Consider the following 23,227-nt stretch of genomic DNA (forward strand, 5'->3'; position numbering starts at 1 on the left):
TTCTGAAGCTGTCCCAAAATACAAAATGTATGTATTACCCTTCACTGAGTGCCCTCCAAATCTGGATTGACCCCTGAGGAAGTCCTATTCTCCCTGGAGCTAGAAGAAAAGGAACTAACAAAATTTATTCTTTCTAAAAGCCATGAGTCCAATTGGAGATGCTTTCCGGAACCGTTTACGAATGTTTCCTTCTTTGATCAATTGTTGTACCATTGACTGGTTCCAGACTTGGCCAACAGATGCATTGGAGATGGTGGCCAACAAGTTTTTAGAAGATGTGGAGCTTGATGATGAAATTCGAATACAGTATGTATTGGGCAGATTATCTATAGAGAACTGGGAGTATGACTAGTGTTTCCCTCAATAGATGTCTTTCTGACTTGAATTAGACAAAGTCAGTAGAGTCATTTAGCATTATCAGAGAATAGATTCTAATGGCCAGCACATCATAATTTACTTGGAGAAAGATGGACCCTTTGTGACCGTCATTTATTCTCTGTAGGGTTGTGTCCATGTGCAAGTATTTCCAAGAAACTGTAAGAAAACTCTCGTTGGAGTTTTTTGGCACACTCCGAAGACACAACTATGTTACTCCAACATCTTATCTTGAATTGATTCTGACCTTCAAAACACTATTAAATAGCAAAAGGCAAGAAGTGGATATGATGAGGAACCGTTACCTGGTAGGGCTTCAAAAACTTGAATTTGCATCATCACAGGTGAGTTGCCACAGAAAAGGAATAAAGAATAGGTATTTAGCGTCTTAGCATGTATCTTAGGTGTAAAAGGGGGTTGTATAGGAGCAGCCAAGGGGCCTAAGCAGATGTTGAAGATGGAATATGAAGGCAAGGGAGTCCCAAATGAAGGATGTATGAGAGTTAGATAACCTCCCACAGCAGCTGGGCCATGTCCCTTTAAGCCCAAGATTCTCTGCTGATAGGCCCAGGGCTTGGGACAAATCCAGCTAAGACAATTAAAAATGTCCCCAAGAAGCTGACTGAAACTTCCTGAAACCTGAAATTAGAGATGAATAACTGGCTTGGAATGGTCTGCTCAACTAATTTGTAACACGGATCTGGATGCTATTAAGGATGGTTGATGGTAGGTAAGCAAGGCTCCAAGACTGTTTAGGCTCAAGGTTAACCAGGGTTTATTTATAAATAAGTAAGGGAAGGAAAGGGTAGGTAGGTGGGTGAAGGAAACCCTAAGACCTTGCCTAAAATGTTGATGTTGATTAATCCTGGAGCACAAGTTGATATTCCTAGGAGCAGAGTAATGAGACAGCTTTGAGGGCAAATCCCAACTCTGTTGCTTGTTGCTGAGCCCAGAGGCTGGGCAGCCCCTGGGGCAGTTGCAGTTGTTCTTGGTTGAAGCTGTTCTCACTAGCTGGTATGTAAGGATGTTATCTATGCCAAGGAAGTATTGAATATTTGGCTAATGGTTGAATAGTTCCTACCTGCCTAACAGAAACTCCCAGAACCACCCTCGGGGCCCAAAGAACCCTCCTTCCTCCCTAACCCTGCAGGGTGAGTCAGAGAAGTGAAGTTCTCAGGGGTTTGGAGACCTCCTTTTATATACCCTGTCCTTAACTGACACCCTGGCACACGGCCTGGGTGCTCTGCCAGGTCCTGTGTTCTGAAGTAGCAACTGCCAGCTTGTACCCCCAGAAATATGGATACTCATTTCTGCACATAACAGTATGCCCATTTTATTTAAGGAAATCTGCAACTTGCAGCATTTCTGCATTCTTGGTATTAACCAGCCTGAAATTCTATACTACACTGAACTAAAATAACTCTTCCCCTTATTCCCCTTAACTATTCCCAAAATTAAAAAAAAAGGGTTCTATCTCCTATATCTAGACTTCTCCTATTCTAATCCAAGCTAAGACAGGTAATAGGAAAAGATTAAAGGAAAGAAATGGTGTTTGAGTTTTAAAAAAAACTGAACAGAAAGGAAAAAAGGTTAAACACAGTATCAAGTTAATACATTCAAACTATAATTATTGCTAAGTACAAACATATAGTAATAAAACTCAAAGATATGAAACTTTCTATCTTCATGCACTATGAATCAAAAATGTAACAACTAAGAAAAACAATTCCTAGCAACATTCTAAAACCTATGCAAACTTACTAATGATTAGTAACAATGGTGTTAATAAACTTAAGCCTATGTTAAAAGATTAGTGTGTTAAATAATCCTAACAGTATCTAAGCTAACACAGTTAAACTAAATATTTCAAGCTATGTACAATATTTAAAGAAGTCCTGTCCCTAGTCTAACTTAAGCGAGCTAACTATTCTGTCCCTGTTTGGTTAGTACAAACCAAAGGTTAATAGCCAAACTATATACATATATACAGTGCATTGAAAAGTGTAGGGTGCTTGAGCTAGTAAGTGTCTGAACCAATGTAAGAGGAAAACTCTAAGCACTGTGCAGACAACTTTTTCACTCTTATGTGTGTGTTACTATTTACATATGTACATGTGAAGTTAGAAGTAAATGTTTTAAGTGTTGAATTATAATGACCTAGCCATGTGGTGCAGTATTACATACTCACCCCTTTAGAATGCTTCTGCTAAATAGCTAAGTGATGTTGGATGACTTCTAATGACTGAGTGCAGTGAGAATTCTGTGAGCATGTGATGTATACTCCTCAAACCTAAGGTTCCATCGCTTATCTGATGAACTCCTCTTCATGACACTGTTGTATAAAGTCACACTGGTTGTGTAGATAGGTGAAAGGCAAAGTTGATGGTGTTGTCCTTGCAAAAGTCTGCAAAGTCCTCATTGTCTTGGCTGTGCTGTTAGATGTTACCACACATGCTTGTCAACTTCAGCTGGAAACTGTTGTGCATTTTTTTGACTTGTGTTATAACATTTTTGTGTGTCCATAAAAAAAAGATTCTTGATTGTTTTTCTTCTTTAAAGACTGAAAGTCAATGTAAGTCCATTTGTTGTTATGATGTTATTTCTTCATTAATCATCAATGTTACTATCTAGATCTGAAAGTGTTTGAACTTCTGATTGTAGATCTTCTGAAATTGCTTTATCTTCTGCTTGATGATGTTCTGATACAGACTGTGATTCTAATTGATGGAAACTCGAGGCTAATCGATCTTCTAGTTGATGCAACATTATCTGGTCTTTTGACTCATGCTCTGAACTTGATTGATTCAAAGACTGCTGTGTAGGGATGGATTGATTGATAGGCTGTTGTTCTGGGACTGATTGAACTTTAGACTGCTGTGCTGATATTGAGCGGTCTTTCTGCTGCTGTATTGTGACTGGGTCTTGATGTTGAGGCATATCTTTAGCTAACTTGGCATGTGTGACATGAAACCATGGTTCTTTCCCCTTAATTTTGATTGCTGTCAGTGTGATTAGAATAACTGGAAAGGTCCATGCCACTTAGGATCCAATACAGATTTTCTGTTGAAATTTCTGATACATAATCACCTGGTTGGAAGTTATGTAAGTTAAAATCAAAAGGTACTCTCTGTTGTATTAGAGCCAACCTGTGCAATTGATCTAAACGTTCTTTGAGCAACTTGATATACTCATAGAGTTTGCATTCCATACCAAGATGTGATAGTTTATGAATGCTCTGAGATGACTTCCCATGCCATGGTGGTTGTCCATACAACAACTCAAAAGGTGACAAATGAGTAATGCTGTCGGGCTGGCATCTAAGATGGAACAATGCCATAGGTAATGCATCTGGCCATTTCAAATGCAATTCAGCACAAATCTTTGCAACTAACGTCTTTAGAGATTTATTGACACATTGAATTTGCCCTCCAGACTCTGGTTGGTACATGGAGTGCAAACATTGTTTTATCCCTAGATCTTTGTATATGCTGTTTAAAATACAGTGTGAAAAGTGTGAACCACAGTCAGATGCAATTTGTAGTGGTATAGAGAACCTTGGAATCAGTTCCCTCAGCAGGATCTTAACTACAAAAACTGCTGTATTGCGTCAAGCTGGGAAAGCTTCTAGTCACTTAGTTAACCTGTCAACAATTACTAATGCATACCTGTAGCCCTGACATCTAGGCATGGTTATATAATTGATCTGTATGCACTCGAAAGGTGTATAGGCTAGTTGTTTGCCTCCTAAGCTATGCACTTTGGTAATAGCTTGGTTGCATTGCATACAAATTCTTCACCTCTGGCAAACTCTCATTGCACATTCAGTGATTCCTTTTGCATGCCAGTATCTTCGTATTGAATCCATCAATCCCAAAGTTCCATAATGGCCTTTTTGATGTAGAGCATTGCAGAAGGTAAAATACAGGGATTTTGGTAAAATAGGTTTACCATTTGCAGCCAGCCAAACTCCGTTAGCTAAGTATGCACCAAGATGTTTTTTTCCAAACCTTCACTTCCCTTGGAGAGAAGGCATTTCTCAGATCAATTTCATCTACCAAGGACAAGTTCAGAATTGAAATTGGTCCATACCTCGCCCCGAATTTGGCGGTGATATCGGCCCTTCTATTCCCTGATTCTATTGGCCCTTGAATCTTACTATGCCCTCTACAATGAATTATAAAAACTTGGGATGGTAATTGGAGTGCCTGCAATAGCTCATTTATGATATTTCCATATGCTATCTGCTTGCCATTGAATGTTATAAAGCCACGATTTTCCAGAGTTCCCCAGAAGGATGCATTACTCCAAAAAGCATATTTAGAGTCTCTAAAAATATTTACTCTTGTTTTTTGCTAATTGGAGAGCATGAGTTTCAAACCAAGTAACTCTGCCTCTTGGGCACTCATCGTAGATGGAAGAGATGAGTACCACAATGTCTCAGTGTCTGTCACTACGCTGCACTGGTAAACTTCTGTCCATCTGCCATGTAAGATAACCCATCTGTGAAGAGTGTCATTTTGGGATTATCCATTGGTGTATCATATAAGTCTTCCCTAGTCTTGTGCACAATGTCAAGTACATCTTCACAGTTGTGTAGACTTTCACCTTCTAAAGGCAGATCAGGAATCAGAGTTGCAGGATTTATATTTTTTGCACCAGTGAAATGTGATGTTCTCATTACCCAACAGGATTGCTTGGTATTGTGATAATCTTTTGGGAAGTGAAAGCTTGTAGAGTAGTATTCCTAAGTGTAGATTCCACTTGATGTGGTGAATACACTCTCAAGTCACCCCCTAATACCAAAGAAACAGATTTTCTCACCATGATGGCTATAGCAGTGATAGCTCTGACAACTTGGCATTCCACAGATGACAGGATCTAATTTTGAGCTATAAAATACAATGAGTCTGAGGGTATTCCCAAATGTTTGTGTAAGAATACTGGAGGCCATCCCTTTTTCTTCATAAACATAGAGTAGGAATGGTTTTTCATGATTAGGGATGCTTAGGGCTGGAGCTGATAGTTAGCACCCTGAACTTTTTGATGGCATGGATGTGCTCTTTTGTTTAATTTAAACGGCTCTGAGACTTCCTTCCTGGTCAGCTCTATCAAAGGTTTAGTGATGAGAGTATAATCTAGAATCCAGTTTCTACAGAAGCTCGTTACTCCAATGATTACCCTGAGCTGCGTCTTGGTCTTTGGCAAGCTCAATTTCTGTATGCCCTGTGTTCTCTTTTGAGAAATACTCCTAGTGCCTTTTTCCAATATGAACCCTAAATACTCCATGCATCTCTTTACCCACTGGAGTTTTGGTTTGGACATCTTATGACCTTTTTTGCCTAGTTCTTTGAGTGAATGCACTGTCCCTTTGACAAATGGAAGCTGATGGTGACATCAGCAGGATGTAGTCCACATAATGCACCATCTTGCTGTCTTGGAAGGTGATTGACTCAGGGTCTCTCTGCAAGATTTGGCAAAAGACAGATGCCAAATCTATGAAACCCTGTGGAAGTCTTGTCCACAAAAGGGACTTGCCTTGCCAGGAGAAGGCGAACAGCTGTTGACTGTCTCTGTGCAGGGGAATAGAAAAATATGCTGAGCACAGATCTATGACAGTGACACATCCAGCTGTGGTTGGTATAGCTATTATAACCTATGATGGACTAGGAACTACTGCATGAGTCTTCTTAACGTGGTTATTAACAGCTCTTAGATCTTGTACCAATCGCCATTGAGTCTGCCCATCAGGAGTCAATTTTGCTTTCTTCACAGGCATGATGGTGTTGTTATATTGTGAGAAGCTGTATCTTAAGATTCCTTGGTCTAAAAGACTCTTTATGATGGGTCTCACACCTTTGGTAGCTTCCTTGCTCAATTTGAATTGAGGAATTCATGGTGGTATTTCCTCCTTGACCTCTATCTTTACTGGTCCTGCCAACAGAATTCTCCCAACATCATTGGAATTTTTAGCCCAAACATAATCAGGAATGTCATCAGGAACCTGATGTTCACTATTATCATGATAGTAAATTGGTTCCTCCTCACATGAGTTTAAAAATAAGATTGGGTGGTTTGGGTATCTCTTAGGTAAATAGAGATAGATTTGTCCATCTGGTTGGCTCTGAATGGTAGCCACTAATTTACATAAAAGATCCCTCCCAATGAGATTGGAAGAACATGATGGCATCAACAGGAAAGTGTGATCAATTGTGAGAGGGCCTAGCTAGTTTCATCATTTTGGCTTTAAATTTTGGGACTTGTTGTGCTAGCCCTGAAGTGCCTCTCACTCTCAAACTTCCCTGATATTTGCATTCTCCTGGAGCCTGTTGAAGAACAGAACAGTATATCCTGCTCTACAGAAACCAAGCCTCTCTCAAGATTCCGTGAGGCAGTCTCTCTAGCTGCATCAGGATTCTTCATGTCTAAAGCAAGAGAATGGTGTAGCACTTTGGGACACAACTCTTCTAGGGTTACAGATGATATCCCTTTGTGAATACATTGTAAATCCCTAATGTTTTCTTCTTTATTCAAGCTATCTAGTTGGTTTGAACTTGGAATAAAGTCAGGAGTTTGTGATTCTGATGATTTCAAACAGGATTGCAATGCTTCTGTAGGTAAGCCATTGCAAATTCCTGTGTAGTCCTTTTGCTTCACATCCAATCCTACTGAGGTGGAATGTGTAAGCTGATATCTTTTATAGTCATCATTTGTTGTCCCATAAATCTTTTGTCACATTTGCATTATGTCTACCCATTCTTGGTCTTCTGCAACAGAAATGTCATTGTTTTCTGTGCAGCTTGCAAAAGACATATGCTCTTCTTTTCCCAGTCCATCAGAAACATCCATCATGCCTACATCCATGTGAGAAACTTCATTGACAGCATTGTCAGTCAAAATTAGAGCCTTACTTCATAAGTTCTTTGGAATTTCATCCTTCCTTCAAATATCTTTCCATCTGGTCTAGGGATGGTGACTGACTATATTTTTTGCATGAGTGATCACAGCACTGATCACCATGCTTAGTACTCTCTATTCTGCCAGATTTGTTAGACCATCTAGAATTATAGGTCTTTCTAACACTGCCATCTCTTCGGTCAGAGCTGGTGTTAGTGTCCTTCCCAAAGTTAATTTGCTGTTTGTAGTGGCATGTCTGAACTAAATGGCCAAAAGACTCACAAAGGAAGCATCATTTGGAGGTATTCTTGCTTCTAAAAGTGTTAGGCTATCTAGATTAACTGCACCCCCTACTGGCCTAGAGAGCAAAGTTTTTAATCTCCTCAATCTCCTTGTCTTTTTTGGCGTGTTTCAGTTGTTTTTTAAAGTGTGCAATAACTGCATCCTTATCTGAATCTGATTGTCTAGCAGCTTTTAGGTCTTTGACCCTTGATTCATGGATGTAAGAGGCATGTTGACGTAAATCCTCAAGGGATAGTTTCCTATTGAGAGCAGCTCTGCCTAAAATATTGCTGGATTGGCAGAACTACACCCTTGACAAACTGTCTCCTGATATGATCCATAGTCTCCGGTGATTGGATGTCTCTCAAGCCCAGGACTGTCTCAGCCAACTCAATCAATTTATCAAGAAAATTGCTGAGGTGTTCATCTTCCCCCTGATTTAATCTTTCAAATTTAGACCATGAATTTGGTATTTTGGCATGGAGGTGCATCAGTCTGGCATTACAATAGATATCTCATGTTAGCATGAAATGTCAACTCAAGGTCCTGGTACATAGTAGGCCATGCAGTCAAATTAGGGTTGGTCCTAGTTTCATTAAGGAATTTTTCCTTTTCAGGTGGAGAAAAGAACTCCCACCAGTAAAAACTCAACTTCTGCAAAGCTTGGGTTGAAGAGGGTGAAGGCTCTTTTCATTTCTTTTATACTTTTATATGAACTGAGATAAAACTTGGGGAAATGGAGTCTGAGGACTTCGAGATCATTGGGGGTGAAAGCTTTATAGGACTTAATGTGTAAAATCCACCCCTCTGGCTGAAGAATAGTTTGGTCCACAATCAGGAGAACAGAGATGGTGGTCTCCGTCTCAGTAGCCTTATCCTCAGAGGTCCTAAACTTTTGGATTAGTGCCTGTACCCATTTGGTTTGTCTCAATTATCTCCAATTGGAGAATAGTATGTTCATCTAGCTGCTTCCCCTCACAGATTTGCATATTAGCCTCAACTAGCAGCTTTATCTGATATTTTAACATTTGGACCAAGGAATAACAGTGTCACACCCTCTTTAGAGCCCAGAGACCTTGAAAGATAGAAAGCACAATTGCAGCCATGGTAGGGAGATATGAGATAAACTCTTCAGCCAGTTTCATTGCAAGGCATCGATATGAGTCATAAATCACAAGCAGCCTTAATAAATATTGGGGAATGGTCAAAAACCAGAGCTGATAAATTCCCTGCCAAATGGTCCAAAGCATCAAGCAGAAACTTCTCATGATAAACATCATCCTATCCAAGGCCATTGCTGCAGATGTTAGTTGCAAGAAAAAAAAATGGAGGTTCTTGGCCTATGCTGTGCTCACCAAACTGTTAACAGCTGGATTAACCTTAGAATCAGTAAAACAAAGAAACAACAATAAAAAAAATCAAAACAAGAGTAACTTTTTCATGATGGCTGTAGTACTTTGAACATATAGCATTTACAACGTGATGCTTACCAAAATCACATGAAATGTTTGTATAAAGAAAAAATGCTTAGTATTTAGAGAAAGGAGATCCTGGGTTCAAATATGGTCTCAGACACTTCCTAGTTGGTTGACTCTGGGCAAGTCACTTAAACCCTCCATTCCCTTGGAACCAAAGCACAATATTGATACTAAGATAGAAGATAGGGGTTTTAAAAAATGCTTAGTACAGTGCCTAGCACAGAGTGGTTGTTATATAAATGCTCCTCCCCCTTACCTTCTCCCTTGCCAATTACAGTTAATTTGAGGGCTCTACATAAATAGTAAAGAGAACCTTTGGCTTGGAACTTCATCAAATGTCCTAAGAAAAGTCAAACTTCTTGTAATAATGTCTCAGAAAAAAAAACAACATCCTGACCAAAAACTCTAGACCAGCTTTGATTAAGTTTGGCACATGTGCCCAACTGGCACAGGGGAGCTGCTCCTTCCCCCTCTTCCCAGTGCCCAAGGACTTTTTTTGCATGCCCTATCCCTCCATCCAGTCGCTCAAAGTGAGCACTTCTTTCCTCCAATCTCTGGGGTAATGCAGGGGGCTCACAGGCAGTTTGAAGTTGCAGTTTGGGCACACAAACTTGAAAACCTTCCGCAATGTTGCTCTAGACCAGTGGTTCCCAAACTTTTTTGGCCTACCACCCCCTTTCTAGAAAAAATATTACTTAGCCCCCTGGAAATTAATTTTTAAAATTTTAATAGCAATTAATAGGAAAGATAAATGTACCTGTGGCCATCACAGCTCCCCTGGATCGCTGCAGCACCCACCAGGGGGGCAGTAGCGCCCACTTTGGGAATCACTGCTCTAGACTAATCAACAGCTTTGCAGCATTGTTGAAAATGGAGATGTTTAAAAGACATTGGGTTGTGATCAATTATAGAAAAATCTAAAAGAAAATGATAGGAGAAGACTTCACAGAAACCTTATCTATTCCCTCAGCTTTCTGTAGAATAAGAATCCAATTCTGAAATACACTCACTGGCAATAAATGATCTATTGCTTTCCCTTCCTTCTGTTTTCTCTTTTAGGTGGCTGTAATGCAAGTAGAACTGACTGCCCTTCAACCTGAGCTCATCAAGACTTCTGAAGACACTGACAAGATGATGGTGAAAATTGAAGCAGAGACAGTGGAAGCTGATGCTAAGAAGCTATTGGTTCAAGCAGATGAACAAAAGGCCAATGCTGCTGCTGCTGTTTCAAAAGCTATTAAGGTACAGGTTTTCCGCATCATCACTGTGAAGCCTGGGGTCCTGCCTGGAAGTCTCTGTTATGATGCAAGGAGTAGGTAGTCAACAAGCCCTCTTGAGGGTAGTATTTCTCTCATATCCTTATACTTGGATAGGCTTATGATTGATCTCCTTGATGTGGGTATTCTTCCAGTGATATAGATAACAACCAGTCCATCACCTGTCCATTGTGTAGAACTCTTGTCCATGTTTTCCCCAAAAGAAGACAAAAGAAATCCACTTAACATGCTGTTATTTTCTTTTCCAAAAGAGATTCTTAATCTTGTGTGTGTGTGTGTGTGTGTGTGTGTGTGTGTGTGTGTGTGTGTGTGTGTGATGGATCTCTTTGTTTAGCTAGAGAAATCTATGGAAAAGGGGTGTGCTAGAGCCAGCTCAATCTAATTGTTTCATTTTCAATTTGAGAATTTACTCTACAAATCAGGGCTTGATTTATTATTTTTTTGGTTATCTAGACTTAAAAAAATGATGGGGGAAATGTTAATGATATAGATTAAATTTAAAAGTGTTTTGTGTGTACATTTTTTCAGATAGTAAATATTTACTAGCACACCCCTGGTTATCTTCCTCTCATTGTATAACTAGCTATATTTTCTTCTGATGATGTCCTTTATACTTCTCAGGTAACAGAGAGTGAATATTATTCATGATAATATTTTGAGTTTTATAATGCCTTATTTGTTTCAGTTATGCCTGACTCTTCATGATCCCATTTGGGTTTTTTTTTTTGGCAAAGATATTGAAGTGTTTTGCCATTTCCTTCTCCAGGTCATTTAATAGATGAGAAAACTGGGGCAAACAAGGTTAAATGGCCTGCCCAGGGTCACACAGCTAGTGTCTGAGGTCAAATTTGAACTCAGGTTTTCCTAACTTCAGACTAGCTGCTCTATCCTTTGCACCACCTAGCTGCCCTATTTATTTTGGAATCACTTTTAAATACTGGCTATCAGCTGATTGTTGTAACAATCTTAGGATTGCAGTGTGTTGTGATGGATGGAGAGTGTTGGAACCAGAAAGATCCAGCTAGCTATGTCACCCTAGGCAATTCACTTAACCCTTCAGTGTCTAGGCCAGATGTCAAACTCCAGTAAAAATAAGGGCCTCTATACTATACATAAAGATCATTGTGTGTCATATATTGACTGAGAAAAACAATGTTAACATCATTTGTGTTTTATTGTATTTTTATTTGCTTTAATATCTAACAAATTAGATTTTAATCTGATACAGGCAGCACTAAGGAGTATTGTGGGCCCCATCCAGACCAATGGACAACCAAGTTTGACAATTCTACTGTAAGAGTGAAAAGAGGTTTTATGGGTTCAATATATTAAAAATGGTCGCTAGAGGATTGAACTATTATCAATCCTCAATTAAGAATAATCTCAAATCAAAATTGACTTTTATGAAAATTTATTTACATGAGAAGAGAGAGAGAAAGTAAGGAAATAAGAATCTATCCCACTAATTAGTCCAGGTAGATCTTAACCCTCAGCTGAGGGCTAAAGGGCCTGAGGCCTGGAGGTGAATGGAGCAAACTTCATTCACAGAGTCTATAAAAAGAAGTCTCTTAACAGAAGTTCAGGAAGATTCAGTCTTTAAACTCACCACATGGAACAGTCTTGGTCATGAACCAGCAAAGCTCCCTCAGGTCACCTTCACAAAACCAGACACCCTCTTCCACTGAAGACCTCAGCTGACTGAGGACCTTCTCCTTTTAAAGGGGTCACTTATGCGTCACTTCCTGTGCCTCCCTCCTAATTTGCATGTCCAATCACAATAGATGATTCTCATAGACCACCCAGGGTGGCGGGTCAGTCAATTTTAATTCTTCATCCACTCTAGCACACATGGGTTATGGACCTCCCAGAATTAGAGGTGTTCTCACCTTTGGTGATTAAATCTAAAGATGGGCAGTGTAGACTTAATCTAATTATCATACTACTCTAGACAACTCTCTATAACCATGACTATAAGGAATTTCCTCCTCTAGGAATTCTTTATACCAGTGAAATCCCAAGTCAAGTCCTTATCCCTTTTTTAAATGAAGAAACAGCCCCAAAGGTGAAAATGACTTGCTTAGACTCACATAGTTAGTTAAGGGAAAAGCCCAGACTAGAACCCAGGTCTCCTAATTTTGTGTTCAATGTTCCTTTCACATAGTAAAAGAAGAATTGATTGAATTTTTGTTCATCCCTAAGGTTGAAAGCTTACAAAAGCCAAAGGTGTTAAGCATTTAATTTCCACAGTAGGGCAACAATTGGAAATTGTCCTAAAAAGATAGGCTACAACTAGGTTGTAGAAGACCTCAAATTCAAGGCTGAAGGATTTTCATTTTATCTTGAAGGTAATAGGAAAATCTTTGAATAGGAAAAATAAAATAAATGGTTATATCCTTGTTTTAGGAAGATAGACTATTTCTGCCCCTGTATGGAGGTTGGTTTAGAAAAGGAAGAAATGGGAAGTAAAGAAAGCAGTTAGAAAGTTGTTGCTCTAGTCTCTGTGAGTGTCAAAAAGGGTTCAAATTGGGTGTGGCTATGGCAATCCGTACAGTAGGACTATGTATCTGTGGAAGGATGGATAGTTGAGACTGAGACTGACATAAATGAGCATCTGCTGTTAACAGCAGGTGACTGAATCAGGAGATTGTGGAATCAGTGGATAGCGGGGGCACAGCTGCATTACCAGCACTACTACTCTTGCCCTTTGGGGCCATTATTCTAGTAAAGAAGGACTTTCTGAAACAAAAACATTACAATAACAATACAACAAATTCAATCAGTGAGAACACTAGAGGCCAAATGGAGGAAAGTCTGGCATGGGGACAAAGGGAGATGAGTCATATATTGGATTGATGGACTTTACCATGTGACAGCCTGTGCAAATTTGGCAGGTGGTTTGCAACTCATAACCCTTCTTTTCTGGGATTTTCCAACTTTTCTAATTTTTTCCCCCAAGGTTAATTGTGGGTAACTGAGTCAGTGGATACCAAATTGGCAGATATGGAGGTGCAACTGTGTAGAGAAGAGTAATCTTATAGAGAAAGTATAAACAACACTTAACAATTGATTAGACAGTATTAAATAATAGAGGTGATAATGGGCATTCTTGCTTCACTCCTAGGAATGAATGTTGTAGTCTTTTGCCTTGGAACCAATACACAGTATTGATTCTAAGACAGAAGGTAAGGGTTTAAAAAAAAAAAGGAATGGGTGTTGTATTTTGTCAAAGGCTTTTTCTGTATCTATTGAGATAATCATGTGATTTCTGATGGTTTTATAATTGATATGGTCAATTTTGTGGATGGTTTTCCTAATGTTAAACCAGCCTTGCATTCCTGGTATAAATCCCACCTTATCGTAGTGAATAATCCTTGTGATGACTTGCTGTGGTCTCTTTGCTAGTATTTTATTTAAGATTTTTTCATCTATGTTCATTAAGGAGATTGGTCTGTAGTTTTCTTTCTCTGTTTTTGGTCTTCCTGGCTTAGAAATCAGTACCATATTTATGTCATAAAAAGAATTTGGTAAACTCCTTCTTTGCTTATTTTGTCAGATTGTTTGTGTAGTATTGGAATTAGTTCTTTGAATGTTTGATAGAATTCACTTGTGAATCCATCTGTTAACAATTGATTAGATATGGGAACATGGGAGAGAGATGTCAGGGATGACTTTAAACTTATGAATCTATGTTACTGTGAGTAGAGCAATGACCTCAATAGAAATTGGAGGAGGAAGCTATTAAACTTCCTCTTAAGCATTTATATAGCATTTATTATGTGTCAAGCACTGTTTTAAGCCTTTTGCACAATATTATCTTATTTGATTTTCACAATAGCAATGCTACCATCATGTAGGTGCTGTTACTATCCATTTTATAGTGGAAGAAACTCAGGCAGATTGCAATTAAGTGACTTGCTCAGGATCAAAAAGTCAGAAAGTGTCAGAGGTTGGACTTGAAGTTAGGTTTTACTGACTGGGCCCAGCATCCTATCTAACTGCTAGACTTAGACGAGTTTAGGAAAGAAGATTTATGATTTCCTTTTTTGAATATGTTGTAATTAAGTTGCTAGTAGGAAAGGCAAGTAGAAATGTTCAGCAGATAATTCATGGTGGGAGACTGAAGTTCAGAAGAGATGTCAGGGCAAGATTGATTTGAGAGTAATTGGATAGAGATGATAATTGAGCGCAAATAAAAGCACTGAGGTAGAAAGTATAGAAGAAATTTTAAAGAGGGTCTAAGACAGAGCTCTGGGGGATTCCACTTGCTATCAGGGGGAATTTGTGCAGGATAAATATCCTTTTATTGCACTGGGACATTTTTGGTGACTGGAAAAAGGACATGCAATTGCAGGGTTGGGGTTGCTGTGGCAGTGGACTTGAACACTTCCTGTGCATTCAACCTATGCCTTTAATTTTGGGTGCAAAAGACAAAATCTAGTGCCACTGCTATGTGCAAGATTTTGGGAATGACAGGAAGCAAATTAAGAGTCAGCTTTGTCTAGAGCACGGGTTGGCAACCTTTTTGGCCGTGAGAGCCATAAACGCCACATTTTTTAAAATGTAATTTCGTGAGAGCCATACAGTGCTCACAGTGTGCGCTCCTGTAACAGCGTCTGAAAAAAAAATTGACTTTATGACTCCTGCAGAAAGAGCCATATCTGGCCCTCAAAAGAGCCAGATATGGCTCGAGAGCTATACATTGCCTACCCCTGGTCTAGAGGAAAGTAATAGACTTGCAAGTCAGCTAAGACTTGGGTTCAAATCCACTTCTGAACACTGGCTGTATGACTGGGCTGGTCACTTTTTCAGAGCCTCAGTTTCCTAATCTGTTCAAATAGGAGATAATACCTATAAAGCATATTTCACAGGGTTGTTGTTAGGCTATAATGAGATAGGGTGTGTAAGGGGCAAGTTGCAAAATTTAAAGCAGATTATAAATGTCAGTTATTATTAGGTCATCATCATGATCTGAAGTGGGTCTTGCATCATTCCTAGGGGTTAGCCACAGTGAAAGAAACACTGGACCTCGGGCCCTTTGGAACTTATACTCATTGCTTCTTGGATCTCTAGCTCAAAAAGGGTCCTTTTACAATCTTCTAGGAAGTAAGCCCAACACTTCTTTCTGCTCCCACTCTTTGTAGAAGTAAGGATCTAGGGGTACAAAACATAGCAAATAGTGTCATACTTTTTCAAATATGACGTTTTCTGGTAAACTGTTTTTCTTACTCATTTTTATTCTTTGTTATAAGAGATTCTCAGGAGGCAGGGCCTGGGAGGGCTAAATTGGGAAATATGTAAAAACAAAAGAGATCAATAAAAGGTATTTAAAAACCAAAGTGAGCCTAAACTGAGAATGGGACTGTCTCCAGTTCTTTCCCTTTTAGAAAAGGATAATCTATCCATTGGCTAGTAGTCACTTCATATTTCCAGAGGAAGATGGACAGTCAGGGTTTGTGTGTATGTGGTCAAGGGGTAACTTATGGCCACTGGTTTCTTGTAGCTGACAGCTTTGACCTTCTCCCTTACCAAACCCTTTGCCAGAGCTGCCCACAGATGTAATTTGTTATCTGCCTCTTCCTGCTGCTTATCTTCAAGAGGTCATGCTGAAGAGTATAAGAATGGACAAGGAAGGCAGAAAAAGAAGAGCGAAATAACATACATCATCTTATCCAGGGGATTATTGGCCCCAGCAATAACTGCATGGTCTCCTTTCCATGAAATTCGTTGACAGAATAGGCAGTAGATGGACTGCACTGGGAAAAGGACATAAATTCCAGGGTTGGGGTGGCTGTGGCAGTGGACTTGAACACTGGCACAGAGCTTCACCTTCTCACTGTGCATTCAAACTATGCCTTTAGTTTTGGACTATACTGTGGCAGGAGTTGGAGAGAATCTCTGTCTGATTTTTACCATGAATTCCTGAATAGTAATCCTTTCCACCCCAATATTCCTATTAAAAGATCCTCTAAACCTCAGGTTTCTTAACCTGGAGTTTGTGAACTTTTATCTAAAAATTTTTTAAACAACTATTTAAATATATTTGGCTCCCTTTATAGCCCTAATTGATTTTATAATTTAAAAACATGATTCTGAGGAAAGATCCACTTTGAACTGCCAAAAGGGTACATGCTACAGTTTGTCATCCCCCTTGTGGGACTAAACATTTCTACCCCTCTGCCAACAGGATGAGTGTGAGGGTGACCTAGCAGAGGCCATGCCAGCACTGGAGGCTGCCCTTTCTGCATTGGATACCCTAAACGCCTCAGATATCACCATGGTTAAGTCAATGCAGAACCCTCCTGGACCTGTCAAACTTGTCATGGAGAGTATCTGTGTGATGAAAGGACTGAAACCAGAGCGGAAGCCTGACCCAAGTGGTAGTGGTAAGTTTCTCATTTTTCCTCCCTGAAGATTCTGAACCCATATAGCATGAACAAACAGGAACCAAATCATCTCCAGGGCAGGATTTAAAAAAAAATTTTAAAGCACATCAACTGAGCCCAAAACTAAGGGCTTACTTGAGTAGAAATAGAATGGCTGATCTTGAAATCAGTCCTTTTTAGTCACGCAGTCAATTAACTAATCAGAAAACATTCATTTTTTGTGACAAAAATTTTCTCAAGAGAGATATAGTTTCTTGACTTTGAGGAGTTTAAAATGAAACATGGAGGCTAAGTACAGACAGAAATTGTACTGTACATAGACAACAGAACAAATATGAAGATTAAGATATGAGAGAACAGAGAAAGATGGGCCACATCCAAATAGTCCTAGAAGTATAGAAGTAGTAAGACATTTATTTTCATTCTATTTAAAAACTAAATTAATTTTAAATCTTCATTTTAAGGCCAGTTTCTTGGACTTGAGTAAACATCTCAGAGACAGAAGAGAGAATGGGTTTCTCCAAAGCTAACTCTTTTATATGTGTCATCAAAAGGCAAAATGTTGATAAGGTGGAGGTAATAATGTTATGCAAAAATCAAGGGCAGGTCTCAGACAATCTCAGGGAATCTCTGGTAGTGAAGGAGGGATAAGGTGATATAGGCGATAGGAGGAATGAAAGGGGATAGCTGAGTGTAGGGATAAATGAGGTTGTATATAAGGAGGGTAAGGGAATGGAAGGGAGTATTCAGGAGGGACTGCTCAAACAGGCTAGTCACAAGAGGCTAGAGGCAGAGGATGCTGGGGGAGACAGGCTGAACCCTTCAGGCAGGACAGGTATCTCTAAGATGCAAAGGAGTTGGGCCAGTCAGAAATGTTTAAATCTGACTGGAGGGCTTCTCTTGTTCATTTCTAAGTCCCTTGAGGGAGGAGACAAAAGGCTCCTCCCTGCCAGTGAAATTGATGTGTGCAGGAAGTCTCAGGTAGGTACTTCCTGCCAAGATGGATGCCTAGGGTTCCCTCAAGAAATAAAAGAAAGTAATTCCTTCCTCTTCAGCCCTTGCCTTAATCTTCAATGCAATGATTCACCAGAGGCTTTTATGTAGGTAACAAAGGGATTTATTAATGTCAGGGATAATCAGAAGGAGAGAGAGAGGGGTTTAGGGTTTTGTAACAGCCACTAGGGAAAAAGCTGATGGTGGGGGAAGGGTCACAGGAGAGGGTCAGACTGAGAAAGGTCTACTCTCCCAGTCAGGAAGATTTGATTGCCCTGAAGTAAAAGTATTTATCAAGTTACTAAATAAGGGGTAGCTTGATTTTAGGATGTCCTACTTGCCTACAGAAAACTAAACCCAAATGTCTAACCACCAAAACCCCCCTTCCTCCCAGGGCCCAAAGGGAAATTCAGGGGAAATAACAGGGATGTAATATGGAGAGGTCAGGGAGAGGTCCAGAGAAATCAGCTAGGTTCAAATTGCCCAAAGACAAAGGCACAGGCCAAGGCAAAGCCAAAAGCCAAAGAGAGAGCCCTCAGTTGATATTTCAGCACTCCTCAAGCCTCAGGCTCCAACTGACTTTTTGTGGACATTCTAAACTAACTACCAGGGCTGCTTACAGTTGAATTTTGCAAAAGCAAAAGTTTCTGTTGCATCCTTGCATTACATATGAAATCTTTGAAAACTAGCATCCTGGAATCAAAATTCTACACCCCCAACCCATTCCCTTGCTACCTCCACAGGAAATCTTGACAATCCCTTTTATTTACAGAATATCTAAGACTTTGATGTGTCATTTTGTAGTCTCTCTCCAAACCCTTTTGAGATTTCTCTGTACTATGACAAATTTCTTTTGGATGCAACAACTCTCAATGATCATCTGCCATGTTGCTGTTGCAATCTATATTGGGGAAGATATTTTCCTCTCTGGCAAAATTGTGACATATTGAAGTAATATGACTCCACATAGTAGAATATTTTAAACTTTTTATTGTAAGCTAAACTTAAAAAGTATTTACAACACTATGAATTAAACTGGCTCCTAACTTTATATTGACAGTGAATGACTTACATAATTGGTACTTAATAAATACTTCTTGTCCTAAATAGGTAAGATGATAGAAGACTACTGGGGGACATCTAGGAAGGTTCTTGGAGATCTGAAATTCTTGGATAGTTTGAAGGCCTATGATAAAGATAATATCCCTGCCATGGTTATGAAGAGGATCCGAGAAAGATTTATTGACCACCCAGACTTCCAGCCATCAGTCATTAAGAATGTGTCATCTGCTTGTGAGGGTTTGTGTAAGTGGGTGAGGGCTATGGAAGTATATGATCGAGTGGCCAAAGTGGTGGCCCCTAAGAGGGAAAGATTGAAAGAGGCAGAAGGGAAGTTGGAAGAACAAATGACAAATTTGAATCAAAAACGGGCAGAACTGAAGCTAGTAGAAGATCGTCTCCAAGCCCTGAATGATGAATTTGAAGCCATGAACACTAAGAAAAAGGCTTTAGAAGATAATATTGAACTCTGCTCCCAGAAGTTAATCCGAGCAGAGAAGCTGATAAGTGGTCTTGGAGGAGAGAAAGACCGATGGACAGAAGCCGCCCGGCTATTGGGGATTCGTTATACCAATCTCACAGGGGATGTGTTGCTATCCTCAGGCACTGTGGCTTATCTGGGGGCCTTTACAGTAGATTATCGCACTGACTGCCAAAATCAATGGCTAATCTCTTGCAAAGAGAAAGAGATCCCTGGCTCTGATCACTTCAGTCTCAGTAACACCTTAGGAGATCCTGTGAAAATCCGAGCCTGGCAGATTGCTGGACTGCCTATAGACTCTTTCTCCATTGACAATGGCATCATTGTATCTAATTCAAGACGATGGGCTTTAATGATTGACCCACAGGGGCAAGCCAACAAGTGGGTCAAAAATATGGAGAAATCCAACAAACTCTCTGTAATCAAGCTTTCCGATAGCAACTATGTAAGGGTTTTGGAAAATGCTATTCAGTTTGGCACTCCAGTCTTACTAGAAAATATCCGAGAGGAGCTGGATGCTTTCCTTGAGCCCATCTTACTCAAGTCAACATTCAAGCAGCAAGGAGTGGAGTACATGAGATTAGGTGAAAATATTATTGAATACTCACAAGATTTTAAATTTTATATCACAACCCGTTTGAGAAATCCCCATTATCTCCCTGAAATAGCTGTGAAAGTCTGTCTCCTCAACTTTATGATCACTCCTCTGGGTCTCCAAGATCAACTTCTTGGTATTGTTGCTGCCAAAGAAAAGCCAGAGCTAGAAGAAAAAAAGAACCAGTTGATTGTTGAAAGCGCTGACAACAAGAAGCAGCTAAAGGAGATAGAAGATAAGATCTTAGAGGTCCTCTCCAAGTCTGAAGGCAACATTTTAGAAGATGAAACTGCCATCAAAATTCTATCTTCTTCTAAAGTGCTGTCTGAGGAAATCTCTGAGAAGCAGAAAATTGCCTCAGTGACAGAAACACAGATTGATGAGACAAGGATGGGCTACAAGCCAGTGGCTGTTCATTCTGCCACTGTCTTCTTTTGTATTTCTGACTTGGCTAACATTGAGCCAATGTACCAGTATTCACTGATCTGGTTCATCAACTTGTATGTACAGTCCCTGGCCAATAGCGAGAAGAGTGACAATTTGGAACATCGTATAGAAAACATCATCGACCACTTTACAGTGAGTATTTACAACAATGTCTGTCGTTCTCTATTTGAGAAGGACAAGCTGCTCTTCTCTCTCCTCCTGACTATTGGGATCATGAAAGGAAGAAATGAAATTGATGATGAAGTCTGGCGCTTTCTTCTGACAGGAGGGATAGCTCTTGATAACCCCTATCCCAATCCAGCTCCTGAATGGTTGTCAGAAAAGTCATGGGCTGAGATTGTCCGTGCAACCCAGCTGCCCAATCTGAACGGTCTGAAAGATGACGTGGAAAGCAATATTTCAGAGTGGAAGGAAATATACGATTCTGCCAAGCCCCATGAAGAACAATTCCCTAGAAAATGGGGAAAAATTTATGGATTAGATCGTTTGGTGGTTCTCCGATGTCTTCGACCTGACAAGATTGTTCCAGCTGCCCAGGAATTCATTGTTATTAACATGGGAAAGATATACATTGAGCCGCCTACATTTGACCTTCAGGGATCCTACAGTGATTCTCATAGCTGCGCACCATTGATTTTTGTGTTGTCTCCAGGTGCTGACCCAATGGCAGGTGAGGAAGTCAACATGAAGTGGTAAAATTGTTTTGTGTTCAAATTAATTAAAAAATGCTAATTCCTTTTGTACATGCCATTAAAAGGGACTCCAGATAATTATATTCTATTTTCAGGATTTGGGGGTTTTCTTTCTATATTGCTAAGTGGGATACTTGAGAAATTCAAGAGGAAAAGCAAGGGATAACAAAGAGAATTAGTTAATGGACAGAATATTAAATGTAATACTCACACATTATACTCACAGAAGCTGGGTTGAACTATTACAATTGCATACATGCTCTACGGGGCACTAAGGAGAAGGAAACTCAAAATTTGAATGATTTTTTTTTTTACTTGGGAGAAGTAGTAACAGTAGCTCTAGCATTAAACACAGGACCCCTAACATGATACAGACATTTTAGCATGAATGCTTATTCCTGGTTACTTTTGAATTGTAGATACTGTATTGATAGGGAGAACATGATTATACCAAGAGTAGCTTCCCTGGGAGGTTTAGGTGAAACTAATGTCCAAGTAGTCTCCCACATGGCAGAGAAACTCATAAAAGAATTTCCTTTCTTCTGAAGAACTTTTTATCTTGTTGACACTATTGGGAGACTTTAAAAAAACAAACAAACAACTCTTTTCACAAGAGTCTGGAATTTTAATTTGTCATTGCTTTTGTGTAATTAGAATTTTTGTTCCCCAAAATTCTCTCTCCCAGCATCCCATTTACATATCTACATAAAGTACTAATGTAGGGAGAATATATTTTGATGTAGCTCCACTCTCTCTGGCTCCTCCTGGAACACGGCTGGGATGGCTGGGGGTAGAGTTTGACAGAAGAAGTTTGCTCACGTGGCTTTACTCAGGTTTTTATTTTTGTTCTTTTACTTCTACTTCAAGTGATTGTTAATAAACTTTATAGAATATAATACTTGGAGTTATCAGATATTAATTTAAATCTTACATTTCCATGGGATTGTTGTCAACTTGTCAGACTCATCCTGGTCTCTTCTAAAAGCTCCATTGGCTCTGCTCACAGGTTTGCTCAAGTTTGCAGATGATCTTGGCATGGGAGGTAGCAGCATTCAAACAATCTCCCTTGGTCAGGGCCAGGGCCCCATTGCTGCCAATATGATCAACACAGCCATCGCAGAGGGAACATGGGTGGTCCTACAGAACTGCCATCTAGCCACTAGCTGGATGCCTACTCTGGAGAAGATATGTGAGGAAGTGATTGTTCCTGAGAATACCAATCCAACCTTCCGGTAAGAGGCTACCCTGAAAGCTTCTTGCTCCTTGTTTCTCTGTTTAACCCTTATTTGCTCAGGTCCTTTTTTTTTTTTTTAATGCCAAGAAGTATGGCTAAAATGAAACAAAATAAAATCGGTTTATTTGTCTAAAGAATCCAAAAAGTCAGGTTCTACTCTCTTTTCTTGCCCAGTCTCTACATGGTAGAATCAAAGAATCTTAGAGTCAAGAACTAGAAAAGACCCATGTTTTAACTTTTGTGAGCAAGCTAGGTAGCACAGTGGCTAGTGTTAGACTTGCGGTCAGGAAGAACTGAGTTCAAATCTTAGCTCAGACATTTTGGTAACTTTATGACTCTTGTCACTTAACCTCCATCTGACTCAGTTTCCTAATTGGAAAAATAGATATAATAGCTGCTATCTCACAGGGTAGTTGTAAGAAACAAATGAGATTATATATAGAAAGCAAACCTTAAAGCATTATATAAATTCTGCCTATTATTATTAGAGGACTACTAATCTGATGGCATCTAACATTTTAAAGTACAAGAACCCATTTTTAGTGTCAAAAATTTTCACAGACCTCTCTGATAGTAGTTGTACTTTCATCATCCAATGATCAAGAAAATACATAGTGACAAGCTCTTATGAGTTAAATTGTTGCTTTTACATGAACTTATGTTATTTATCACAATAATACCTAAGGATGTATGAGAAATAATAAATACATACATATATATATACATATATATATAATAGACATCATTTGTTCAGGCTTTATAAAGTATGTTTACTGTTTATTATTCTGTCCTACTCCTATGCCTCATTGCAGCCTGAACGGTAAGCCCCAGTTCTCAAAGGCTACACCACTGGAGGGTGGGCTCTTATAAATTATGCAAGACTGGAAAGGCTTTGAATACAATCTTAAAAATAAAACTACATGTGTTTTCCAAGGACAAGCCTAGCTAAGGGCAGAGAGAGAAATTCATGAACAGTAGGCCAGCCACTTAGTGGTGAATTCTTTAGCCATAAAAACTCATGATATGAGTATTGCCAT

General features: G+C 39.5%; 1 protein-coding gene across 1 annotated transcript in view; it reads left to right on the forward strand.

Annotated features, from left to right (window-relative positions):
* The window catches only part of DNAH3 (dynein axonemal heavy chain 3), a 218,215-nt gene that overhangs the window by 180,367 nt on the left and 14,621 nt on the right, over positions 1–23,227 (forward strand). Inside the window, exons 49-54 of the mRNA XM_044657457.1 lie at positions 141–306; positions 503–719; positions 10,089–10,271; positions 16,491–16,689; positions 18,793–20,934; positions 21,963–22,188. Coding sequence (XP_044513392.1) covers positions 141–306; positions 503–719; positions 10,089–10,271; positions 16,491–16,689; positions 18,793–20,934; positions 21,963–22,188 — 3,133 coding nt within the window. The remainder of the gene's footprint in view (positions 1–140; positions 307–502; positions 720–10,088; positions 10,272–16,490; positions 16,690–18,792; positions 20,935–21,962; positions 22,189–23,227) is intronic.

This window comes from Gracilinanus agilis, chromosome 1 (genome assembly GCF_016433145.1).
Source record: "Gracilinanus agilis isolate LMUSP501 chromosome 1, AgileGrace, whole genome shotgun sequence".
In the NCBI taxonomy this organism is placed as follows: domain Eukaryota; kingdom Metazoa; phylum Chordata; class Mammalia; order Didelphimorphia; family Didelphidae; genus Gracilinanus; species Gracilinanus agilis.